Source organism: Eublepharis macularius, chromosome 12, assembly GCF_028583425.1.
Source record: "Eublepharis macularius isolate TG4126 chromosome 12, MPM_Emac_v1.0, whole genome shotgun sequence".
Lineage (NCBI taxonomy): Eukaryota > Metazoa > Chordata > Lepidosauria > Squamata > Eublepharidae > Eublepharis > Eublepharis macularius.
The window spans coordinates 17,542,047-17,566,200 of NC_072801.1; the positions used below are offsets into that span (position 1 = coordinate 17,542,047).

General features: G+C 43.3%; 1 protein-coding gene across 3 annotated transcripts in view; it reads right to left on the reverse strand.

The window, feature by feature from the left end:
- The window catches only part of SNX29 (sorting nexin 29), a 244,645-nt gene that overhangs the window by 20,334 nt on the left and 200,157 nt on the right, over window positions 1-24,154 (reverse strand). The window contains exons 20-21 of one of the 3 annotated variants that reach the window (XM_054995526.1): window positions 21,681-21,820; window positions 19,370-21,205 (exon numbers count right to left, since the gene is read on the reverse strand). In XM_054995526.1, coding sequence (XP_054851501.1) covers window positions 21,172-21,205; window positions 21,681-21,820 — 174 coding nt within the window. In that variant the 3' untranslated portion in view covers window positions 19,370-21,171. Of the gene's footprint in view, window positions 1-19,369; window positions 21,209-21,680; window positions 21,821-24,154 lie in introns of those variants that run through there. The other 2 variants (XM_054995525.1, XM_054995524.1) reach the window with 2 other exon arrangements.

Sequence of the window (24,154 nt, forward strand, 5' to 3'; positions counted from 1 at the left end):
ATCATTAGGTATCTTAGTGTTAAATTGAGAAAGTGTTTATTTTCTTAAGCTGCCAGTCCCTAGGAATGTGAAGCACGACAGATACTTTTAGTAAGAGAAGTTTAATAGATGTGGAACTCCTCTGTTGAGAGAGGCAAGAGGCATACCCTCCATCTTTCTTTTCCCTAGTTGGGAGTTGGTCATATCTCCTTTGACCGTTCTTTAAATCTCATGCCTGGATCTCCTTTCTACTTATGTTTTGCACAATTTATTTACTACATTTATAAAATCCCACTCTTACTCCAAGGAGTTCGGGGCAGATTACTTTGGTCTTCCCTCCTCCATTTTTTTACCCTTATGAAAACTTCTCTATGAGGTAGGGTTAGGCTAAGAGAATATGACTGGCTCAAGGGTCACCTAGTACGCTTCCTGGAAGAGTGGGGATTTGAACCTGGGTTCTCCCATATATGACATATCTATGCACATCTTGGACCATTCAGTCTTCAGGCCTTATTGTGTAATAATATTGCCTCCTGCCTTGCCCCTTCTTTTGTTTGTCCACACCCCCCCAGAGAATCTGCTGACTGAGTGCAACGCTTTGTGCATCTGACACAACTCTGAAGTTTAATAAAGTCAGAATAATGCCATATTAAGTCTTTAAGGTGCCATAAGACACTGAAATATAATCGGGATGAACTTCTGATGATGTTCCTTACCACATTTCTTTCTACAGTTTGGCAGAAGCAACTTGATCACCGGCAGAATTATAATATTCTGAAAGTCTTGCTAATAAACAACTGATTAATGGCAGAGGAAAGCTTTGATGTCTTCCCCATGACAAAATTGATCTTGAGAGGCCTTGCTGTTCCATGGCATACACATAAAGGCAGGCTGAGTTTGTGTGCGCATAAAAATATCAATTTAGGAGCTTGAACTCGTTCAGAGCAACTGATGTATGTGAAACTCTCTGCTCGTTTAGAACTCCTTCAATTAAATTTCCTCATTACGGCAAAACGTTGTCCTCAAGGGCAACTCAAACTGATAGTGACATTTCAAGAGGCTTATATAGCAAGAAGTACAACGGCTCAAGAGGAGCGTCTGAACCGTTTCCAAAAATGGATTACATAATCACCCAATTGCAAAAATTTGTTTGCCTATACCAAATTCTAATTGTGAGGCCTCTTGGAAACAGAGATTAGGATTCAAAGAGTTGTCTTAGATTCGCCAAGTGAGATTTTTGGCTTTTGAGGTTAAGCTGCAGATATAATGAAACAGATTGTGATTTGATGTTTTAGAAACAGATTTCAAACATTTGATTTATTTACAAGATTTGTATTTTGCCTTTCTGCCCGATCAGGGCCTCCAAAGCACAGGTAAAACAAAGCATTGTAAAAACACACCATAATAAAAGCAATGAATAAAAAAAACAATCAAAGCATAAATGAAAACACATAAAGAATATAAAATAGTAAATTAAAACACAGGGCAGGGAAGAGGGACCGCTGACGGAATGCCAGATGCTGGCAGAAGACCAGGACAGAAAGGGACAGATGAATACTCCTAGAGTTCCATAGTTTTGGAGCCACGACCAAGAAGGCTGTCTCAAGGTTGTCACCCACCTAATCTCAGACCCCAAAGCAGGCCTCGGAAAACAACTGTAGTGGTTGGGTAGATGCCTTCCACGATTTGGTGGATGACATTCTTTGTAAGTTGTATGAAGAAACAACACAGAGGGTACTCCACAATGAGAGCCATCTTGTCTACTGACCCAGAGGAGTTAGCCGAGTTAGTCTGTAGTTGCAAAATAGAAAAAGAGTCCAGTAGCACCTTTCAGACTAACCAACTTTACTGTAGCAAAAGCTTTCGAGAATCACAGTTCTCTTTGTCAGATTGTCTACTGAGTAAGAGACTCCCATATCAGATTCTGCGGGCTCCTAGTGGCAGTTCATCACTGCTTGGTGGAAAGCTGCATTACCTCTCCTGTGGTTGCACAGTTGAGATTATGCCAGCATCTGTGCCCACGTGGTGAGTTGTACAGGGATGAAGGCACCCAGATCCTACCATTAGAGGCCACAGCTGAAGCCCCTTGGCACAGCTAACTAACGACTCAAGCGCAAAAGTGCTTGAGCAATTTGTTAGCTATCAGCTCAACTATAACCTCAAGTATATGAGGGGCTTACCTTGTTAGCAGTCCAACACTCCCCCGCGCTGAAAGGGCAGTTTATGAATATGGTGATATCATAAATCCCTCTCCTCATGTGCTTCAAGCACATGGCATGTTGCCTGGCTAGTCAGAACATTTCCTGATCCGACTGGAAAGGAAAATTACTGGAGCATGAGTCATGAGGAGCCCCATACCCTGGAGATGTGAAAAGATGTAAAGACACAAGAGGTCTTTCAGGAGTTCCTGAGTTAATCTTATCCACATCCTGCCGAACTTCTCTCCCTTCCTCCTTCCCAATCAGAGTTAATTGGGGACCTGATAACTCGTCCCTTCTGCTAATCACGGGGCATCACTTTTCTAACTTTTAGTTACGCCTAGGAAGGTATAATCAAGCCTTTCCCACTTTATTTTCTCACCTCCAGAGACAGACATTAAGCTATTGTTTTGGGGGCAGAAGACGTGATGCTGCTGCCCCAGGGTATGTACCACAGTATAATTGGACTGCCCTGCTATACGTGTGTGTGTTCTGGGACCCATCCACACACCCTCAGATCATGAATGAGCCGTCTTCTTGTTGCGAAGCACTGGTCACTCAGCCACTACTCTCCACGGATGTCCACTGTCTCCTAGACTGGTAAATATCACCCAACCCTAATCTCTCCCCCTTTTCCTCTCTATTTTCTGGTTAGCTATGTGTGTATGTTGTGTGTGATTTCATGTGTTTGCTTTCACTGTCCCTTTAATAAAACCATTCCTGTTGAACTCTTGCCTGGTTCTTTCAGAGTTTTCTCTAAGGGAATGATTCTGGTATACATTGGCGGAAATCTTGCGAGTTCCTCGCACGGCTTCTCCTTGTTTGCTAATTCCCCCAACTCACAAGGAGGCTCCCCCATTTGGGTAACAACCTCACGCTCCTTATCTGTGGTAGGTGGACTATACAGGTTATTTTCAGGATTAGCAAGTCAACTAAGTGCTTTGAGCAGACAGGAAAGGCATAAATATTTGTTATGACCAGTGTTGCAATGTTGATTGTAAACTGGTAGGGAGTAAGTCACCATGAAAGAACTGAGTTTCAATTCAAATAAGGAGCTCAGGAATCAGGATCATAGTCTAGGCTTTAATTTGTTCAAAACCAACACCCAACTTTTAAAAAGTAAAGTGCTAGCAGCAGATTTTTTTTCCAGTCACTCTCCTGTGAGACTATTTCTAACCACGACTTTTTCTTTGCCTCAAAATAACAGATGCCTTCCAGGTCTGTTGTAGTTCTCAAACTAAATTTGACATCTTCTGTGCAATAAGGAAGTGATGCCAATTTTGTCTTCTGTTCTTTAATCCCAGCCAATGTTAAAAATTATTCTTGGCTGGAGTTTGTTCTACAATTCTAATTTTAGAAAATGGCCTCCTAAAAACTCCTCCCCCACCAAGTAATTGCCCATAAATTTTGCTGTAAGCCATTTCCCTTTAAAAAAAAAAAGAAAGACTGGTTTGCTTAGTTACTCAGGGCAAGGGAAATACTAAGGTAACAGGGAGCTCCTATCTTAGCAAATAACTTCACTCAACTGTTTTGGAAGGCATTTATAATAATTAAAAACCCTGTGTTCTAATAAGAACCAATTTACTCTCTAATAGCAGTTCTGCTCCCTTTTGGATAAATGTGCTCTGCTCTGCTGTTAACTTAAAAGCTCCCCTGAAGTTTTGGGGAATATATTTGGGCTTTGGATTAACTTCTTCTAATTAACCCTAAAGGAAAAAGTTCATTCTGCATGTATTGTTTTTGTACTCAAGAATGTTAAGTTGGAGAAATCAGAAACACCCAAAATACTGAATCAGCGGAGAGGGTTCCTAAGTCCAAAGAATCCCAAACTCTGACTGTCATGGGCAGGGCCTGGTGATGGCTCATTGTGGAACAGTGTAGTGTAGAGCAGAATTTCCCAACATGGTGCCTGTGGGTGCCACACGACATTCACAGACCCCTTTCCTGATGCCTGCCAAGTTTTTAGAAAGTGAACAGGGCCAGGTGAGCCTTTTTCCCAGCAGAGTTTCTGATTGGCCATTGGAAATCTGATTGGCTATGCAGATTTTTAACAACTTGCTTTGGCAGGAGCTGCTTCCATCCACACCGCAAGGAGCTTCACAGTATAACTGAAGATAGGCTGTGTATATGCAAGAAAATATTTTTATACAATATGCTCATTTGAAAAGGCATCCTGTTTAGCAGAGCTTCTGCCTGAAACATTGAAGACTTATTATTAGAGTTCTGCATGACTTCCCTTCCTGAGATTTTGTGGTTAGCTCCGCCTCTTGTGGAAGCCATTTTGTGGGTGTGCCCACTATCCAGTGCCAGAATTCCAAAGGTGCCTGCAGGCTCAAAAAAGTTGGAGACCCCCTGGGGTAGAGGTTAGAGTATCAGACTAGCACCTGAGAAACTCATGTTTGAATCCCCACTTGGCCATGAAGCCCACTGGATAATCTTCAGGCACATTCTTTCCACTTAATCCACTTGCTTGTGTTGTTGTGAGGATAAAAAGGCGAAAGAAAGAAAAACATACATTGCCACCCTCAGCAATCTTGGTGGTAAAGAAGGCCTTGAATATAAGTTGCTTCAGTTTCAGTCTAAATGTTTTCCAAAAACACTGCAAGATTTGGGCCAGTTTGTGATGGGTTGGTTTAAACAGGTATAGTCTAATTTTGTTTCTAATATCTCAGTAAAAGGCAGCAAATTTATATGGCTCAATGCAATTAACTTTTAGGATCTTTTAACTATTGCTTGTTGTTTCCGGAGTTACCATTGTATGACATTCTGTTGCTTGATCTGATAAATTTTAATCCATTTTTGATTACCAATTTCTATTCTGAGTCTTCTCATTTTGATGATTTTTACTATATTGCTTTTCTCTAATTTTAGCTAACCCTTACAAGAAGCAGCCTTAAACTGAGTCAGACAGTTAGTCTATCAATGGCTGATTCTGCACACGTTGGATAATACACTTTCAATGCACTTTATCAATCGTTTGAGGTGGATTTTTGTTCCGTACACAAAAAAAATCCGTTCCAAATGACCTATGAAGAGGATTGGAAGTGCATTATCCAACGTGTGCGGAATCACTCAAAGTCGCTATTGTCTGCTCTGACAGGAAATGGCTTTTCAGGGTTTCAAAAAGAGGACAGTCTTTCACAGCCCTTACTAACTGGAGATGTTAAGGTTTTAACCTAGGATATTATGCAGGCAAAGCAGGTGCTCTGCCACTGTGCCACGGCCTCTCCCCACATGAAGCTACCTTCCACTGAGTCAGCCCAGTGATTTATTAAGGTCAATATTGTATATTCTGAAGTGACTCTCAGAGGTCTTAGGCAGAAATCTGTCACATCACCTACTACACGATCTTTTAAACTAGGGATTGTACCTGGGATTTTGTATATGCAAAGCAGATGCATCATAGTTGCCTCTTTAAAGTTACTTTGAACAGGGCACATGGAAGAGGAGCTAACAAACTGCCCTAAATAAATACTTGATGGGAATGATACAGAGGCTGATTGCTAGAAGCAACTTCATTTCATTAAGTAAGAACTTGGGCACCCATGAAAACTCCTGAAACTCTTAGGGCCAAACTACAAGTGACGCCTGACACAGGTTGGACACTTGTCAGCTTCCCTCAACATTTGATGGGAAATGTAGGCAGCTTGGCAGAATGTTGGACAAGTGACAGTTGAAAAGTCCATTGGACGGCAGTCAGAGAGCCAAGCTGCAAGACCAGGACGCCTACATTTCCCATCAGAACTTGAGGGAAGCGGACAAGTGTGTCCAACCTGTGTCAGGCGTCACTTGTAGCTTGGCCCTCAGACTCAGCATTCCAAACAATCTAGGAATAATAGCACTGGTCTCCCTTACAGAGCTGTGGTAAGGACAACGGAGATAAATATCATGGTTTGAAAAGAAAAGTGCTACATTGTTAGTGCTAACATGAAATGTTTTTATTGTACAGAGAAGACAGCAACTTGGTGGAGGAAAATAAGACTTAAAAACTGACACAGTTTGGGAGAGGAGTGGAAAATGCTGATATGACCAGTACAAAAATATTTAAACACTGACAGTCCCTTCACTCTCTCTAGGCTTATAATCAAATCATCTGAGGCAAAGAAGAGGGAGTTTCTGATCATATTTTCCTCATTTCTGTCTTCAGAAATAGATATTCCCTTATTGGCTAGGGACCTCAATCTTTGCTAATAGATTTCAAGAGCCACCTGTGACCATAACAGACCGACCACATATCAGGAGTGCTCCACTTTGAGAGAGAGACAGAGGATGGCAGTTGCTTGTTACCAAGGAAACCAGATCACTGCAGTAAAGACCTAAAACTTCAAGCGGTTACGTGTTCTACTTCGGAAAAAATTCTCATTTTAACCTGTTCCTAGGCTGCTGAAACATTAAGGACATCATAGCAATGACAAGAATGGTCCCCCACCCAAACTAAAATCCCAAGTTAACAGTCACTGCTGTTAGTAAAAAAAAAAGAGAGAGAACGAGAGAGAGAGAGCGCAAACGTTAATTGTTATACTAGTTCTATGGCAATAGCTCATTATCTAGTCCTGGGGAATGAAAATAAAAGCACTTTGTTGGTATGTGGAAGGAGCATACAGCCCTAGAGAGTTTTGATGGAACAGGCACATAACAGTAGCTACTTATTGATTTTTTTTAAAAAAAACCTGAAAACATATCTCCCCCCCCCATGTTTAAAATAAGAACTGTCATGTTTGCAAATTAAAAGCCCTAGTTTTTTGGGGGGAGGGTTTGCAGGTGGGGCAAAACAGAGTTCCAGCCAAGGCAACAACCTCAGCCTGGTGGTGGGGCATTTGTTCTCCATCTTCAACCTTTACCTGCCCAATTTAGCGGAAACAACCAAGCCAGGGAAATATTATGACAAGTGTTACTGATGAGCGAAGGCCAGTGATCCCTTGAGAAGGGAATCTGCCGTCATAACTACCTTCTTTGGTTATTGAAAGAGAAAGCGAGAGGCAAGCAAGCAAGCAAGTGCGGAACTCTCATCTGGAGAATCGGGTTTGATTCCCCCCTCCTCCACTTGAAGCCAGCTGGGTGACCTTGGGTCAGTCACAGCTTCTCAGAGCTCTCTCAGCCCCACCCACCTCACAGGGTGATTGTTGTTGTGGGAATAATAGTAACATACTTTGTAATCCGCTCTGAGTGGGTGTTAAGTCATCCCGAAGGGCGGTATATAAATCAAATGTTATTTATTATCATTATCATTAAGCATGTCTCTTTAATGACCTGGCATGTTTGCCTAGTACCTACACAAACGTACCAGCCAAGAAGGGCCACTTGTGAGCAGCTGGTGTGCTCTTGCGGGCTCTTGCCTTTTTCACTTTTGAAACAACTGAGGGGAGGGGAGCATGAGGAGCTCCACTGGACGCAGGGTGGTGTTGGTTGCGTGCTCTGAAAGCTTAAGAGTTAAAAAGTGGAAGACCCATCCGTTACTTTCTGTATTCTGGAAAACGAGTTTAAAATGATAGCAATGTAAAAAAAAAAATCAAACTACAACAATGGGAATAAATTTTCACAAGGAAGATTTTGGCAGAAGAGGGAGACTCGAGTGGAACACACTTTGAAGCAGGCCCCAACCTATAGAGTTTTTGGCAGCTGGGTCCTTATTTGCTTTCCTGCCCAGTGTTCAGAATGCAATCAGAGTATGAAAATGGCTGCGGTGGGAGGAGTTGCTAGGGAGAGGAACCCCCCTCCCGTCCTCCTCCTCACTTTTAAGCTGAAGTGAAGGATGAGAGACTGCAGCCTTGCCTGGGAAGGGAAGGAGGCGGGCACCATCACACATGCACTCTCTGACCACAATTCCACGCAGTATCACACTTTGTGGTAAGCAGCTTCCCAGTTTGTTAATTAGGGACATATCCTTCAATCCTAATGAATATATTTTAGGTAACATTTAAATTGCCTCCCCCCCAAAAAAACAGTTTAAAGAACCTCACATTGTGTTAGGGGGCTGAATATACCCATAACACATCTCCTAGATTTCTATCAATGACTAGGTTGAAAGAGAAGCAAGCATTACATCCACCAGGGGGACAGGTTTTCTGTCCGAACTCTGCTGTCCCATTACCAGGAGTCCTGCTTCGGCCTTCTCTGGGAACACCCCCACCCCCCAGTTTGGGAAGAAGTGAACTGGGACTCCCTTAGAAAAAAGCAAGAGTCCAGTAGCACCTATAAGACTAACAAAATTTTTGGTAGGGTATGAGCTTTCATGAGCCATAGCTCACTTCTTCAGATACAGCTAGAATGTAAGACCATCTGTCCTTATATCTTGGAGAGTGGAGTGATTGCAGAAGCCGAACGATAATAGCCGGGGAATGGCAACGGCAGGTGTGATGGGATAGGGTGGGGTATGCAGAGGGGTGGTGGATGTGGAGAAATCAGCATTGGTAATGAGACAGAAAGCCAATGTCTGTGTTCAGTCCATGTGGTTGCATCGTCTTGAGCTTCATGATCAACTGCAATTCAGCAGTCTCTGTCTCTTTCTAATCTCCCTTTGAAATTCCTCTGCAGAATAACTGCTACTTTTAGGTCAGCAACTGAATGTCCTGGAAGGCTAAAATGTCCGCCCACTGATTTTTGAATGTTTTAGTTTCTGATGTTGAACTGATGTCTTATGATGGGACTAGAGCTGCCAGGTCCCTTGACTCCCTTGGCAGGAGATTGGGAGCCCGGCACCTACCTCGCTGCGCCCCTGGGTCCTGGTTTTGTGTGGGCACACCTGGCTTGCGAGATGACATTACTTCCAGGAAGTGACATCATCATGCAGGTCAAAGCAGCTCAATTCTGCTGTCTATGCAACTCTCAGTGCTCAAGCTCTGGAGCTGGCAACCTGGTAGTAAATAGCCCTGAGCTTCACATTTTGAATCCTGTGGATAAAAACATTTATAACTGCCAATAGCATTACAAATATATTTGTAAACAGCAATGGGCCTTTGATTTCTCAAATCTGCACCAACAAATTGTAAATTCATCACTGTCAATGTGGCAGGACTTTTGTTCTCTTTTATTAGCTAATATGTGGGATCCTCAAACTCTTATTGCTTAAAAGAGAACTTGTAAACCATGATAAGGTCCTAAATTCCAATGACTCTATGTAAAGCATCCAGATGGGAGTTCTGCAGGCACAAAAAACGATTCCAGCACAAGAGTTTTCTCAGAAAAGGTAGCTTTGCATACAAAGGAGCTCAGCTGAATTTGCTCTGTGGGAATAGATTTCATAAATACCCATGATTTATCTATTTGGGGAGGATTGTTGAACAATCCACAGCAATTAACTCCAGTGAGCAACATCTTATTGCTTTTATTTAGATGCTAATCTTGCTTAAGAGCCACGGGGTTTGAAATCTAAGCAGATTCCAGCTTTATGGAGAGATTTAATATCAAGTTGGGATTTTATAGTACCTCTTATCTTACAAAACAGAGAAATATGACATGCTTGTTCTATGCACCACCAAAGAAATCTCAAACAACTCACACAGATGCCTTCATGGTGGTGCGTCAGTTCTGGAATCAATTATCAGGGCTACGGGCAGATCCAGGGGGTGGGCAATATTTTTTATAAAATACATGCAACATACCTCTTCCAAATCATATTTAGTTTAGACTGCAGAACACTACTGCAGCAGGGCTTTAAAATCACTCAATACATTTGAAAATCTCGATGGAGTAATTTCCAAATGCATTTGTTATATTCTCCACTATGTGATTTGCTACTAATGAAAACTGTCAGGTTGACGTAGGCTAACATTGCAGAGGAAGGCAGAAGAAGCAAGTGTACCAGGCAGCACCTTTCCGAAACGTTTTTTGGGCTACAATCTTACGGATTCTTACTTGGGAGTAAGCCCCATTGAAACTGGTGGTCGTTCTTCCAAGTAAATACAGCAGTGAACAGTCTTACAGAAGTGGACACTCTTACATCCAGATAGTCACTGTAATTTGCCCCCCACCAAATTTTATTTACTTTATTTATAGTCCGCCTTTCTCACTGAGTCTTAAAGCAGATTATAAAGTGGCCAGATTTTAAAACACAGTCTCAAAGCAAGTCTATGGAGATCTCAAAATTTATATTCATTTAACAAATTAGCATATGCAAATGATATGTAGTTTTCCAGCCTAGAGCCCTGAGGAGTTGCTGCCAACACTGAGCCAGATGGCATTACTCAGCGCACAAGGCAGCTTCGTCTGTATAAATCGAACCTGGGTTACGATTACACCAGCGGTGTACTCCCCACATAGCGCAGGCATGCGCGCGCACACACATATATAAAAGAGCTTAAGGACAAGCCTGAAATGAATTTCACTACCCCCCCTTTATTTTAGAGCAAGTTGCTGGCTGCCATTCCTTTGTGCAAAGGAGCTGTGGGTACTCTGGCAAAATGCAGTTTGGCATTTGGCAAATCATCAGGGCTTTTTTTCTGGGAAAAGAGGTGGTGGAACTCAGGACCGCACAATGATGTCACTTTGGGTCAGCTGGAACAAGGGGGGAGTTTTTTAAAGTTTAAATTGCCCTCAGAGAAAATGGTCACATGGCCGGTGGCCCCGCCCCCTGATCTCCAGACAGAGGGGAGTTTAGATTGCCCTCGGCGCCGCTCCCTCTGTCTGGAGATCAGGGCCACCGGCCATGTGACCATTTTTAAGAGGTGCCGGAACTCTGTTCCACTGCGTTCCCGCTGAAAAACCCCCCTGCAAATCATTAACTTACAGTTAGATGCATTACTGCTGTTGTGGAGACTCAAACCTTTTCACCATTACAAATTTTAACAACTGCACTGCTAATCTCTAGCCCTTTCAGAGCATTCGGAATTTGGAAGCTTATTGTTAGCCAGACATGCCCCCAACGGAGGACTCTTGGCTCTGCACTCTGCTAAATATGATAAGCTTCGGTAAACAAGCCTACCTTGTTATCCACTGCCCCAGGAACTCTTAGCTGGAGCGCCAAACCTTACTGGGGTTTTGGGAGGAGGAGAGACCAATGCCAGTGTTGCTTGTTCTGCAACTTCTCTGCCAAGCTGAGGCAGAACTAATGTGATTGTGGCTCAAGAAACATCAGCAAGTTGATCAAATGTGCTTGGAATTTCAAGTAGTAGAGTTTGTAACAAGCACGGTCTTGGCAGAATCAAAGGGCTCCTGGGCCAGAAGTTCACAGTACAGGAAAGTACCCATCAGAATGTCCAAGTAGTTTCTGCCGGGGCCACAATGAAGGCAAATCCAATGTTGCTCAAACAAGGGAGTACCAGAAGAGTAAAACAGGGTTGCACTTACCAGAACTGTTGCTCATCGGGTGGACTTCTGTGCAGGCACACAATGGGACTGTGCACATGCAGTCCAGCCACAGAGAAGATTTCCAGAGCTTTCTAGATGACTAGGAGTGCCCCTCCTCCCTTTGGCGGTTTCCTGCCAAAAAAATCACATGACCAGGAGGAGGCGTGCTATTTCCTCAGTTCTCTCCATGCCACCACCAGAGCCCCCCCGCCCCAGAACTAAGGTTCCAGAGAGTTCATAGCAGGGCAGGAGGGAAGGATGTGTGCCTGCACAGAAGACCGCTTGATAATCAACAGTTTCAGATAGGTGCAATCCTGTTTTTCATCTTCGTGGCTTCTGGGCAGTCCCACACTGGGAGAGTAGCAAGCTCACTTACTGAAGGAATTGGGTGAAAAGCTCTCAAAGTAAGAGACTATGGAGGAACACCTTCCCAACAGCTGCGGAGTATCTTACTGACATTCACTCAGAGGTGTTTCTAAAGAAGCCGGGAGCTCTCCAAAAGTGTCCCTGCCAAAGTACAAGCAGGAATGCGACAAGGAAAAAACAGCACTCTGGTACAGAGTGCCGTGCTAGGTAAAGGGCATTGAACAGTCATGCACTCAAGGGAGAGTGTGATACACTCTACCAACCCACAAAGGAAGGGTTGTGTGAGGATACTGCCAGGTCTCTCTTGGACCCTGAATTACAACTGATAGATTTGTGAGACATGAAAGCTGAAATTCAATCCTTTGTAAGGAATCCCAGCCAGAGCACTGGACACATTAACATTGAAACTCTATGAATGGGGGAACATAGGTTAGAATCCACAATATCCTTATTCCACAGGTAGAAACGCTGTACACTAAAATGAAGCACCAGGGAGGTAAAAAAAAAATTAACAAGGGGTTACGCCCCTACTTGGAATGTCTTTGGAGATCCAATAAGGAAGAGGAAAGTTGAGTGTTTGAGTCCCCAGCACAAGAAACAGGGTCCAAGTCCTGCTATAGCCTCAGTACTGACTCTTATACACTTACAGGTGCAAGATATGGTAGTCAAGGAGCAGCAGTTGCTACTAAAACAAAATGAGACTGCTGCTATAGTGCAGGGGAAAAGAGCCAGCCAAAATTGCTGAAGTCATCAGCAAGAGTGAAAACACAGTAGATCCACACCAGAATAATGAAACCACTGAAGCAGGTATGATGGGGCCAAAGAAAGGACAGACGGTATGTATCATAAATGAACCTTGATCTGCTAGTAGAGAAATCTGCGCAGCAAAAACAGCCAGGGGATAAAACATAGAAACAGATTACCTTGCCAGTGGATTAGCAAGGGTATTCCTAGCATGGACTAGGGCAGTCTAAAGCACTGGCCCAGGTTAAAGGAACAGACCTGTCACATACACTACAGTTATAGACTGAAACTCACATAAATCTGAAGAAGTAAGCTGAACTCACAAAAACTTGTATCAAATATATGGTAGGCCTCAGAGAACCACTGGGCTTTTTATCTTATACAAAGAGGCAATCTGCTATTCGAGATGTTCAATGGCCTCAATTTATAACACTTTGGCCAATACCCATTATTCCCCAGGGTGGGGTTAAAACATGTCCATGCTTCCTTCAAAGGGAATGCTAAAAGGATCTTAAGGACTTGTTGATAAGCAGCTTAAAGGAAAAATACAGGAGGGGAATTCTGCTTCCCACATAGGCCAACAGCTTACAGCATTAGCAGTCTACAGTGACTGAACTACACATGAAGTGCTAGTTAATCTGCAGGTCATGAACAATAACCACTGGAATGAAGCATAAATTTGCTAAAGGACTAAAACTGGGGCCCCCTGACAAAAGCTAATTTAATGAAAGTTTGTGTGTCAAGGACTTCTTGCCCTGAGGCACCCTTTCTGATTAGAAACATAAGATCTTCTTTAAAAAGATGAGTGGGGAGTTTATCTAAACCCCACCCTTCAGCCCCAATGGGGATTCAAAGTGGCTACAAATTCTTATACTTTTTTCCATTTCATCCATACAACAATCCTGCAAAACAGGTGGAGCCGAGAGAATGCGATGGGCCCAAGGTCACAGGCAAGCCCTTCCAGTAGAATGGCATTTCAAGCTGGATCTTCCAGATCCCAGCCCAACGTTCCAACCACTATACCAAATGGTGCGATACAGGAACGACCCCAGAGATAGGATGAACACAGATGCCATAGGAACTCTCTCCTAGCAGTAGAAATTGTAATGCTATACAGTCTGTTTCATGTTACTCCCGGGATTCTAGAACTGGAGCAGCTCCAGTCCAGGTTTTACTCATGTGTATGTCAACTGGCTGAAGGGCTGCTAGGAAAGGCCTGTGCTAGGATCCTTCTTCTTCTTCTTCTTCTTCTTCTTCTTCTTCTTGCTTCTCCAGAATAAAGTTAGTCTCTGCACATTCCCAAATGACTGCTGAATCTTACAGCAATGAGACTGAGAACCTAGGGAGAGCCAGCACCATTCTCTTGTAGGAAAAAGGGAGTGTGGGCCTACATGGCAGCAACAGGAAAAAAAAACTGCCTTCAAAAAGCATTGGGCAGAAGCTGCTGAGGAGCCCTAATCATTACACTGAAGGTTCCAGGGTTTTATTTCACTGTGTTAGCTGTATTAACTCCTGACTCCAGGGACAGAACCTCAGAACTAAGGAGAGCCTGGGAGGAGGAGGGATTCCTTGAGTCAGGCCGGCACATTTCCAAAGGCCTTGGTGTTATGCACAAACTTGTGCCTTAGGTGTCCCTCTCACCAATCACAGTAAGACACACACACACCATGGAGTCCTGTAGAATGAAGCATTGTTTAATTTAAACAATGGAGGAGCCCTTTTACACAGGAGTAGGTGGTCTCCTTGTGTCCAAAGCTCATCAAAGCTACAATAGAAGTGCAAAGCAATTTATACCTTCAGGTTAATTATAATAATATCACAATATTCTAATATTTGTTATCTTCTGGCTTGCAGTCTTTGACACAGGTGTCTAGGGTTAATTTGATTGGAAGAGCAAGTTTAGGTCAGCTAATTAATTGGGGGAATTCCAAGATTTGCAGCTCCTTATCTTGTCCTTGTGCTTGTTCCCCTTGGAAGGACACCTGCCTCCTCCTGCCCACCTCCCTTTTGCTAATGTTACCTTCGACGGCACCGTGAAGTCTCATCTTGGCAGCCTTGTGGGGGGGCCTTCAGATAACTGAGGTCCGTGGACAGACAGGAATGTTCCCCCACTTCTGCACTCTCTCTCCTCTTTGCAGCCTTGAGAGAGAGAATGCCACAGGTGGCTGACCTAGCTTGCTACATTACTCAGTTTCTTCAAAAAACATTTGTGTGACATTTCTACAGGTGCCTCTCTAGAAGCAATATATTGTTTAGCCCTCAGTTCTTACAGAGTTTTAACATGTTTTAACATACATTCTTCTTTGATCTTCTTATTTCAAGTGTCATATTATTGCAGGTTGCATCACAAATACTACAATGGCTCCTGAGCATAGAAAAGGTGCAAGGCATATAATACTGAAATGGTATATATAATACTGGTATATATAATACCGAAAGGCACAGAAATGGTATATAAAATCCCTTTCTTCAAATCCATATTCCTCATTGGGGAATAGCCTGTCAGCCTCAGATCCCAGGCGCTGTTAAGTTACATCAATCAATCAATCAAGTACCTTTAATGGCATACAAAGATCTAAGACAGCAAACAAGTCACTATAAAATTACACTGTTAAGTTACATCTTCAGGTGTCTCCCTTCAGAGCTGACACAGCCAAGGAGGGGAAGGGCCTTTATTCAGGCAGGCATGCAGGCCAAGCCTCTGGGAAAAAACCTTGGAACTGAGGGCTCTCAGGCCACATTTCCAGGCTTCCCCTTTGGAACTGAGGAGGAAAGTGCCTGTAATCAGGCTGGCACGAAGCCACAGCCTTGGAGAAGGAGCCATGGTAAGGAGGCTCTGACAGGGTTCCAGGGAGGGAGCAGGTGCCTTCAATCGGGCTGGTGTTTTCCAGGATCCTGAAGAAGCCTCTCTTGAGCCATGACGACAAAGGGAAAGACAGAAACTTTTCTTCTTTAAAAGTAGTTGTATTCTTCACTAGGAGGAATACTGATGGTTAAAAATCTTTAAAAGAAAGAATTCTCCTCCTCAAGGATGAGGTAAGGGAAAAGCTGAGAACAGCAATGGAGATCCTCTCTCTGCAGTAGCAAAAAGAGAACTGAAGAAATAGCACCTGTCCTCCTGGTCATGTGATGTTTTTGGTGGGAAATCACCAAAGGGAATAAGGGCACTTCTAGTTTACTAGAAAGCTCTGGAAATCTTCTCTGTGGCTGGTCTGCATGCGCGCAGGCTCAATGTGTGTCTGCACAGAAGCCAATGAAGATGAGCCAGTTTGGTGTAGTGGTTAAGAGTGTGGGACTCTAATCTGGAGAGCCAGGTTTGATTCCCCACTCCTCCACTTGAAGCCAGCTGGGTGACCTTGGGCGAGTCACAGCTTCTAGGAGCTCTCTCAGCCCCACCCACCTCACAGGGTGTTAGTTCTGGGGATAATAATAATATACTTTGTAAACTTCTCTGAGTGGGCATTAAGTTGTCTTGAAGGGTGGTATATGAATGAATGTTGTTGTTGTTAACAACAACAACAACAACAACAACAACAACAACAACAACAACAACAACAACTATGTATGATGGACAGGACTGGTTCCAGCTCCACCTCCCCTCAGAAACAGCCAATGAGACCTGGTGGAATGCTGGACCAGTGACAGTTGGAGTCGGTTGGAAAGCAGTTACTGAGGGGAGAAGGTTTTGAGGCTGCTAGGGAGAGGCAGCAGAGAGATATAGCTGGCTGTTAAATCTGGTTCTGTTAGATAGTAATCTTCCATGTGTAATCCCAATAGATCTCTTCCTCTCAGGCTCACTCCTCACTCCTATGTTCTATTTTATAAACATTTATTCTTTCTTCATTCTGGCTGGCGTGAAATTGTTGGCTGAGGGGAAATAAAATATACACACAAAACTTAAACACTCTGGTCATAACAAATGGGCCAGGTTTAATGAAATGGTGGCAGTGTATTATTAGGGAGAGCAAATAACAACAACAACAACAACAATTTATATACCACCCTTCAGGACAACTTAATGCCCAATCAGAGCAGTTTACAAAGTATGTCATTATTATCCCCACAACAATCTCCCTGTGAGGTGGATGGGGCTGAGAGAGCTCTGGAGAACTGTGACTGACCCAAGGTCACCCAGCTGGCTTCAAGTGGAGGAGTGGGGAATCAAACCTGGTTCTCCAGATTAGAGTCCCATCGCTCTCAACCACTACACCAAACTAAGTTCCCTTTCCCCAGTAGCCCTGGGCTGTAGCTGAGTGATGGGAAGTAAATGGGACCGTGTATAGATTTGGGTCAGAGATCTTTGGGTCAGGGCTGGTGTGTTGTGACTGCCCTTAACTGCCTGGGAAGTCTCCAAACCTGTGAAGGGAGGTCTCTGCTGCGTGGCAGTGTGTAAGGGGGTCACACCGTGTTAGTCAATTGTACCAAAATAAAACAGAAGTCTAGTGTTCCAAACACTGTTCTAAACAAGGGAGCCCTTTCTTGGGCAACAAAGTTTTAGAATGCTCACATGTCACTATATTCATTTTTTTAAAAAAATGTTCATAAGTGTGTAGGAGTAAAAGTGAGCAAAGGTACTGCACCCACCCATCCGCCCACCCACATACGTCAGTGGACTGCACGTTTTTCTGCTTGAGATCCCCTACAGAGACGCTGCTAGAGCAGACAGTTGGACCGACCGTCAGACTTGTTATAAGACAGCTTTATCCATTCATAGTGCCTAAGGCATTCGTTCTCAGCATGAAATAAGAGACTCTGTGAGACTGAATTTTCTAGGTCGGTGCTTTATTTTGACGAATCTATCTAGTAGATTTTTTAAATCCTCAAAGTCTTGTACAATTATTGAAGATCAAATGCTTGCCTAAACTGAAAGATTTAAACTGCCTCCCAGAATGGACACAGTTTCTGGTCTTGGCAGATTTCTTGATGGCAGGGAGCTCTGTAACTACAGGGCCATCAGGGAAGACCTATTCATAGTTGAGGACAATTGTATCTCAAATGCTGGTGGAACCCCATAAAAGAGGGTTTTTACTGAACTTGACCTCAGCAGATTGGGAAGTATACATGGCAGAAGATAGCTTGCACCTGGGCTGTATTTGTCTCCAGCGGTAAAAACCAGCATTTTAAATTTTCCTTAGGGACTTACTGACAACCGATGGCACCTTTTCAGAACTGGGCTATAAGCTTCCAGCAACCTACAAAAGTGGCATCTGTCTGCAAAATTCATGATCAGTTGATGACCCCAAGCTGTTCCCGGAGCAGCCCCACAAACAATACATTATAGTAGTCTAAACCAGAGGTTTTGGGGAGCTGTGAGTTCTGTGTTCTGCCTATGTGAGGCTTATTGAAAGTGGGACACATTTGAAGGAAGACTTGGACAATCCCAGCTGGATGCTTATGAAAATTGGGAAAGGTTGCTACTTGAGGTAGGTGGCTATCCACCTCCCCCCCGGCCCCCCTAGTGATGAATCAGTCTAAATAAGTAAGTCCTAAAGAGTAGGAGGCAATGGATGAAGGACTGGGACAGAATACTATAGAGAAGCAGGAGTGGAGAGAAGAATTAACATGTGCCAAATTTTTACCTGCCCTTCAGGATAAGATTCCATACTACACTTTGCCTAGAGCAAAGTAGCTACTGGAATTCTTTGTATTTGTAATACCAGGTTTTGGATAAGAGACAGATGATTCTACAGAAAATAGCCAACGCATGATATTTAGATGCACAAGTTGAAAACTGACAGGTATAACTTTAGTTTGCAAGTACAGATTGCTTCTGGCTCGAAAAGTATACAGAAACACCACTGAGATTTAAAGAGAATCAGCAAAAAAAAAAAAAATCCCCACTCTCTCCACCGAATCAATATGTCAGATGCAGTCTAAGACATGGAGCGAGCAAACTCATTAAAAACTTGAAGGCATTCATATATTTTTATTTTATTTTATTTCATTTTTTGAACAATAAAAGCCCTTTGGAACCTGGTACAAGCATCTTGAAATTATGGAAATTTCCCTGTCAGGAAATGTGACAGGCTGACTTGTACTAAGCAATACATTTTAAGCCCCAGTCTCTCTCTCTCCCCCCTTTTTCCATCGTCAAAGCTCTCTTTCTACAGATCTCAGATGTGAATAATATTACATTCCATGTGCAAATTTCACCTACTCAGACACAACTGGTACATCCTACAGCTCAATTAAGCACACACAAATGGAAGAAGTTTTCTCTAGTTACAGTATATCATATTTAATTGGGCCCAAATAGAGTGAACAGATCCAGATCCACAGGGATGGATTCCTAAGTCCTGTGAGTACTTGTCTAGAGTCGGAAAGACCGTATAATGCTTAGAGCAGTGAGACTAACTCTAGAAGCCACGTGTAGCTCTGATATGCTGTTTATGGCTCTTCTGAGCACTTTTCTCCAGTGTGGCACCTCCCCCATGTTTTAGGAAATTGGGCAAGTCTCATGCCTAATGGGGCTGGCAGGGGATTCCCCCCCTTGAAATAGCTGCTGCCAGAGGATCTGGTAAGCTGTAGCCTCCCTGAGGTGCAGGTATTATGGTAGGCAGGACTTTTTTTCTGGGAAAAGAGGTGGTGGAACTCAGTGGGTTGCCCTCGGAGAAAATGGTCACATGGCTGGTGGCCCCGCCCCCTGATCTCCAGAGGGAGGGGAGTTTAGATCGCCCTCCGTGTCGCCGGAGCAGTGCGGAGGGCGATCTAAACTCCCCTCTGTCTGGAGATCAGGGGCCAGGGCCACCAGCCATGTGACCATTTTCAAGAGGTGCTGGAACTCTGTTCCACCACGTTCCTGCTGAAAAAAAGCCCTGATGCTAGGTATGTAAGTAAATGTGGTTCTTTTGGCTGATGGACCTCCATGAGCCATGGAGTGCATATAACTGATCTGGGGCACTCACAAAGGGAGGAGCTGCATCTGACCTGGTGGCATGTCCAATAGCACAGCTGAAATTCAGTAAATTGCACACTGGTGCAATTTACTGAATTTTGTGCTGATCCAGGGACTCGGATGCAGGAGGAGAGGAAAGTATTGGTGTTCTTCTCTCTGCAGATATGATAACGGGCAAGGATACAAAATGATGCATTATGGGGTTAAAAATCCTCAAATACTGTGATCAGAATAAATCATCCCAAGAGAACGAAATCTACGTCTGTTTTACTTACTTCATATATAAACTAACTTGTTTCCAAGATGTCAGCTTCCAAATAAATTGTCATTCTTTTCAACAAACATTAGGATAGGAGAGGCAAGAGATAATTCTGGCCTCAGGAAAAGGAAACAACACCCCCCCTCCCAAACCAAGACCCTTCTCCAAAGGTTAAGTGAGGAACAGCATGCTAAGGAAATCCCCTGAAGGACTCCATGGAAGTCCAGGGCCAAATTTTTTTTTCAGGCAATGAATGGGGATGGGTGGCAAGTGCCACTACTCCTTGGAGCATGTACATTACACAACATTATTCTCAAAGGAGTAATGGACAGCCAACATGTGTAGTGGTTAGAGCATTGGACTAGGATCTGGAAGGCTCAGGTTTAAATCCCCACTCTGTGATGGAAGATTGCTGTGTGACTTTGGGGCAGTCACACTCTCTGTGAGGAAGAAATGGAAAGGAGAATGATAGAAGCAGCTTTGGGTCCCCATTGCGGAGAAAAGGGATGCTAATAAACAAATAAAGGACGGAAGGCAGGTGTATGTGGAGGAGAGAGATCAAACTGATCTGGGTCCCCATCAGATTGAGGGTCCCCAACGCACTGCTTCATACTGCCTAAGGTTAGAGGTCAACCAAGGTTGCTCTGATCTGCTCCTTCACCTTTGATCTTCAGGTGACTTACAGAATCAATAGGAAGCCTATTCCCTAGTTAATTCATGTTGATTAATAAGTTTATCATCTTTAAATACAACATGCTAAACTATACAATGCATGTGTTGCATTAATATTTCATGAAGTTAAATTAACCATGTTGTCTATTGACAGAATGGGGGAGTGTGCAAGAGGAGGGCCCAAGACCATTTTTGCCTTTGGCCCTAAGTTACCACTCTTCAGCCCTGAGGAATCTCCGTACAAAATTTTAGGTATTCAGCCACAGAAAGTTTGTTTAGAAGTTGCAGTAGATAGAGGGACATTACAACATGGTGGGCAGAACTGCCAATAAAGCTGCCCTCCCGATTACATCCTTTAGAATGATCATGTTTCTCACCTAGCAAAAGCGGGACCTTTTCCGTGGTGCCTCCTAGAGTTGTGGAATGTGCTTCCTTGAAAAGTTCATGCAGGCTCGGGATCTCTTTTCTCATGCAGGCAATTTTTGCTCAGCTCAGCATTTGGGAATTAGCTCAATTTACTGTTGTTTTTCTGCAGTTTTAAAATATTGGTTTTATCAGGGCTTTTTTCCTGGGAAAAGAGGTGGTGGAACTCAGTGGTGGAACTCAGGACTGCACAATGACGTCACTTTGGGTCAGCTGGAACAAGGGGGGAGTTTTTAAAAGTTTAAATCACCCTCGGAAAAAATGGTCCGCACTAGAGCAGTGCGGATGACAATCTAAACTCCCCTCTGTCTGGAGATCAGGGGGCGGGGCCACCGGCCATGTGACCATTTTCAAGAGGTGCCAGAACTCCGTTCCACTGCGTTCCTGCTGAAAAAAAGCCCTGGGTTTATACTGTTTTTAATTGAATTCATGTTATACTTTTTTATTTTTTAACACCCCTGCCCTGTGAACAATTGTAGTTGAAAGCCTATCTAGAAATAATGTATATTTAAAAAGCAAAAAAGACACAGCTACACACCACCAGTTTCCTGGAATGCTAGCTACTACCAGCTACATGCTTTTCCTCCTGCTTTAATTTCCGTCAAAATATATATAATTTTAAGCCACAGAAGCTGTACAGCTATTGTTAAAACAAACTGTGTTCTTTTATAATGCACTTCACCACCAACAACCAAACCACCTGAATTCTAATGTGTGATTTTCATTTTTAAACTAAACCCAACCCTACTTACATTGTGAATATTTCAGAACAGCCAGTGTTAATATTTTAAAAATTGCATCAGAAGGAAAAATAATTTTAATAATGCATGCTATATATATTCATTTGAGCAGTACTCACATAAAAAAGGGCATCAGTTGGATAAGAGTCTCTTTTTTAGGATTGGCAGTGAATTCTGGCACAGTCTGGATTACTTTATTCATAACATTTCTCAGGTAATTCTGAAGGTGTTTCCGCCGTTCCTCCACAAACTTGGCGTCCTAAGGGAAGGAGGTGAGGGAAAGCAAACGGAATTAATTTTTTTTACTTTAAAGTGTCAAGCAAAAACATAAGCTTTAATTATTGATTAGAAGCATCTTTGTACTAGGAGAAAAAAAATGGTCAGGATGGAACATGGTTACCATTCTAGCGCATAACCTGTGATAAAACTATTATCACAAGCCAAGGACCCCATCCACAGCAGTATCAGTCACAAGGCTTGGGAGCTGAACTGCTGCAGCAACCTAAACATTGTGTAGCAACTAGTAGTTAATGATGCCGTATTGTCATAAGCTTTGCAACAGCTCCATGCTACGTCACTGAGCATCTTGTGCACGATTATGCACACCTTTCTCATTTGGTCATTTAAATTCTCTTTACACAGTCACCATGAAGACAGAGGCAGTGAAGCAAGGATGAGGACTTTCAAGGGTCAAACCTTCATATAAGCATAGCAACAACTTATTACTGACTATTTGAGATTGCCCTCACTTGGATGGCCCAGGCTATGCTGATCTCATCAGGTCTTGGAAGCTAGTCAGCTGCAGTTTGACAGCAGTTTATACACATACATTTGAGATTAGGTCACTGGCCTATCCCAACTAATTGATAAAGAACAAGTCTTAAGGAATATTCGGGTTCTTCGAGGTCAGGGGGTCTGCAACCAAGGAGTGTGCCACTTCATAGTAAAGTCTTGCAACAGCCAATGTTTGGGGCTGCAAAAGCATTATGGATCAGCCTGACAATTATCAGTAACATTAAGATGTATATTTTCATGTATGCTAACAAGCATACATCTCTTTGTTGCTCTCTTGATCTGGATTTTGACATAGTTTGGCCTTTAATTCTAAAAGAGTGCTGACTCCCGTTGTGGTGCAAGAAATAGTGGATTTTTTTTAGGAGTTGGGTTTTTGTGTGCAAGATATATATTCAACTGATGATTTACTATGGCAGCTTATCCTTGCGTAGTGGACCACTACAAAGGGACAACCTGAAGTAGTCACAATTCCCATTTCTATACAAAGTCCTGGTACCACTATTACCATCCTTATCAACAAAGTATTATAAGACAAATAAAGGTTTTCCAAATTTCCACGAGAAGCCATTACTGGGGAGCTGGCAGGGAAACAGACAACTGAACAAAACACAACAGCAACCAACAATGGACCAACGAAAAAATGCAGTTGAAAAGTAATATTAAAGCTTAGTGGAAATTCTATTCAACGTTTTATGAGAAACATTTTATTAAGGTGTTGGGGAGTGGTGGTTTGTATTTGAACGAACAGTATTTTCTTTCAATGCCTCAGTGTAGGGGGAGAAAGTAATTTAAAGTTCCTCCATGTTTTAGAACCCAAAAAAGTGTGAAAGCATAGATGACCCACAAAAGTCCTCTTAACAAAAACAAATAACAGATAGGAAGGTTAATAACCATCAGGACCAGGGCTTTTTTTCAGCTGGAACGCGGTGGAACGGAGTTTCGGAACCTCTTGAAAATGGTCACATGGCTGGTGGCCCCGCCCCCTGATCTCCGAAGCACAGAGGGCTATCTAAACTCCCCTCTGTCTGGAGATCAGGGGGCGGGGCCACCAGCCATGTGGCCATTTTCTCCGAGGGCAACCCACTGAGTTCCACCACTTCTTTTCCCAGAAAAAAAGCCCTGATCAGGACCATTTAGATTCTTTAACAGCCAGCAACGTTTTTAGAATGATAATCTTGGCATCAATATTCCAGTACATTACACTACTAAACATTAAAACCTCTATGACTGTTTGATCAATGAATGGAATTACTTGGCTTCAGTATCTTCCACGGTCCTATCGCCAAACTCGCTGAACTCAAAAGCAACTACCAGTAAGCTATTGCAATAACCTAATCACCCTCTCCTTTCTGGTTCTCACTCAGTTCTTTATCATCTTGCTGCATAAATATGCATTCTGTTCTATGGGACGGTAATTACAGTGGGCAACAGCCCGTTCTGTGCCTTCTACCCTCTGCTGGGTGTCAAGCTTATTTATTTATTTACCTCAGGCACTCTTGCTGAGTTTGTAGCTTGACAGAATCTCGGGTTGCCTTTTCTTTTTTAAACAAGGCATACTGAAATGAAGAACATGGCAAGGGTCAGAGCCAGGGCTTTTTTTCAGCAGGAACGTGGTGGAACAGAGTTCCAGAACCTCTTGAAAATGGTCACATGGCTGGTGGCCCCGCCCCCTGATCTCCAGACAGAGGGGAGTTGAGATTGCCCTCTGTGCCGCTCAGCGGTGCGGAGAGCAATCTAAACTCCCCTCTGCCTGGAGATCAGGGGGCAGGGCCACCAGCCATGTGACCATTTTCCCTGA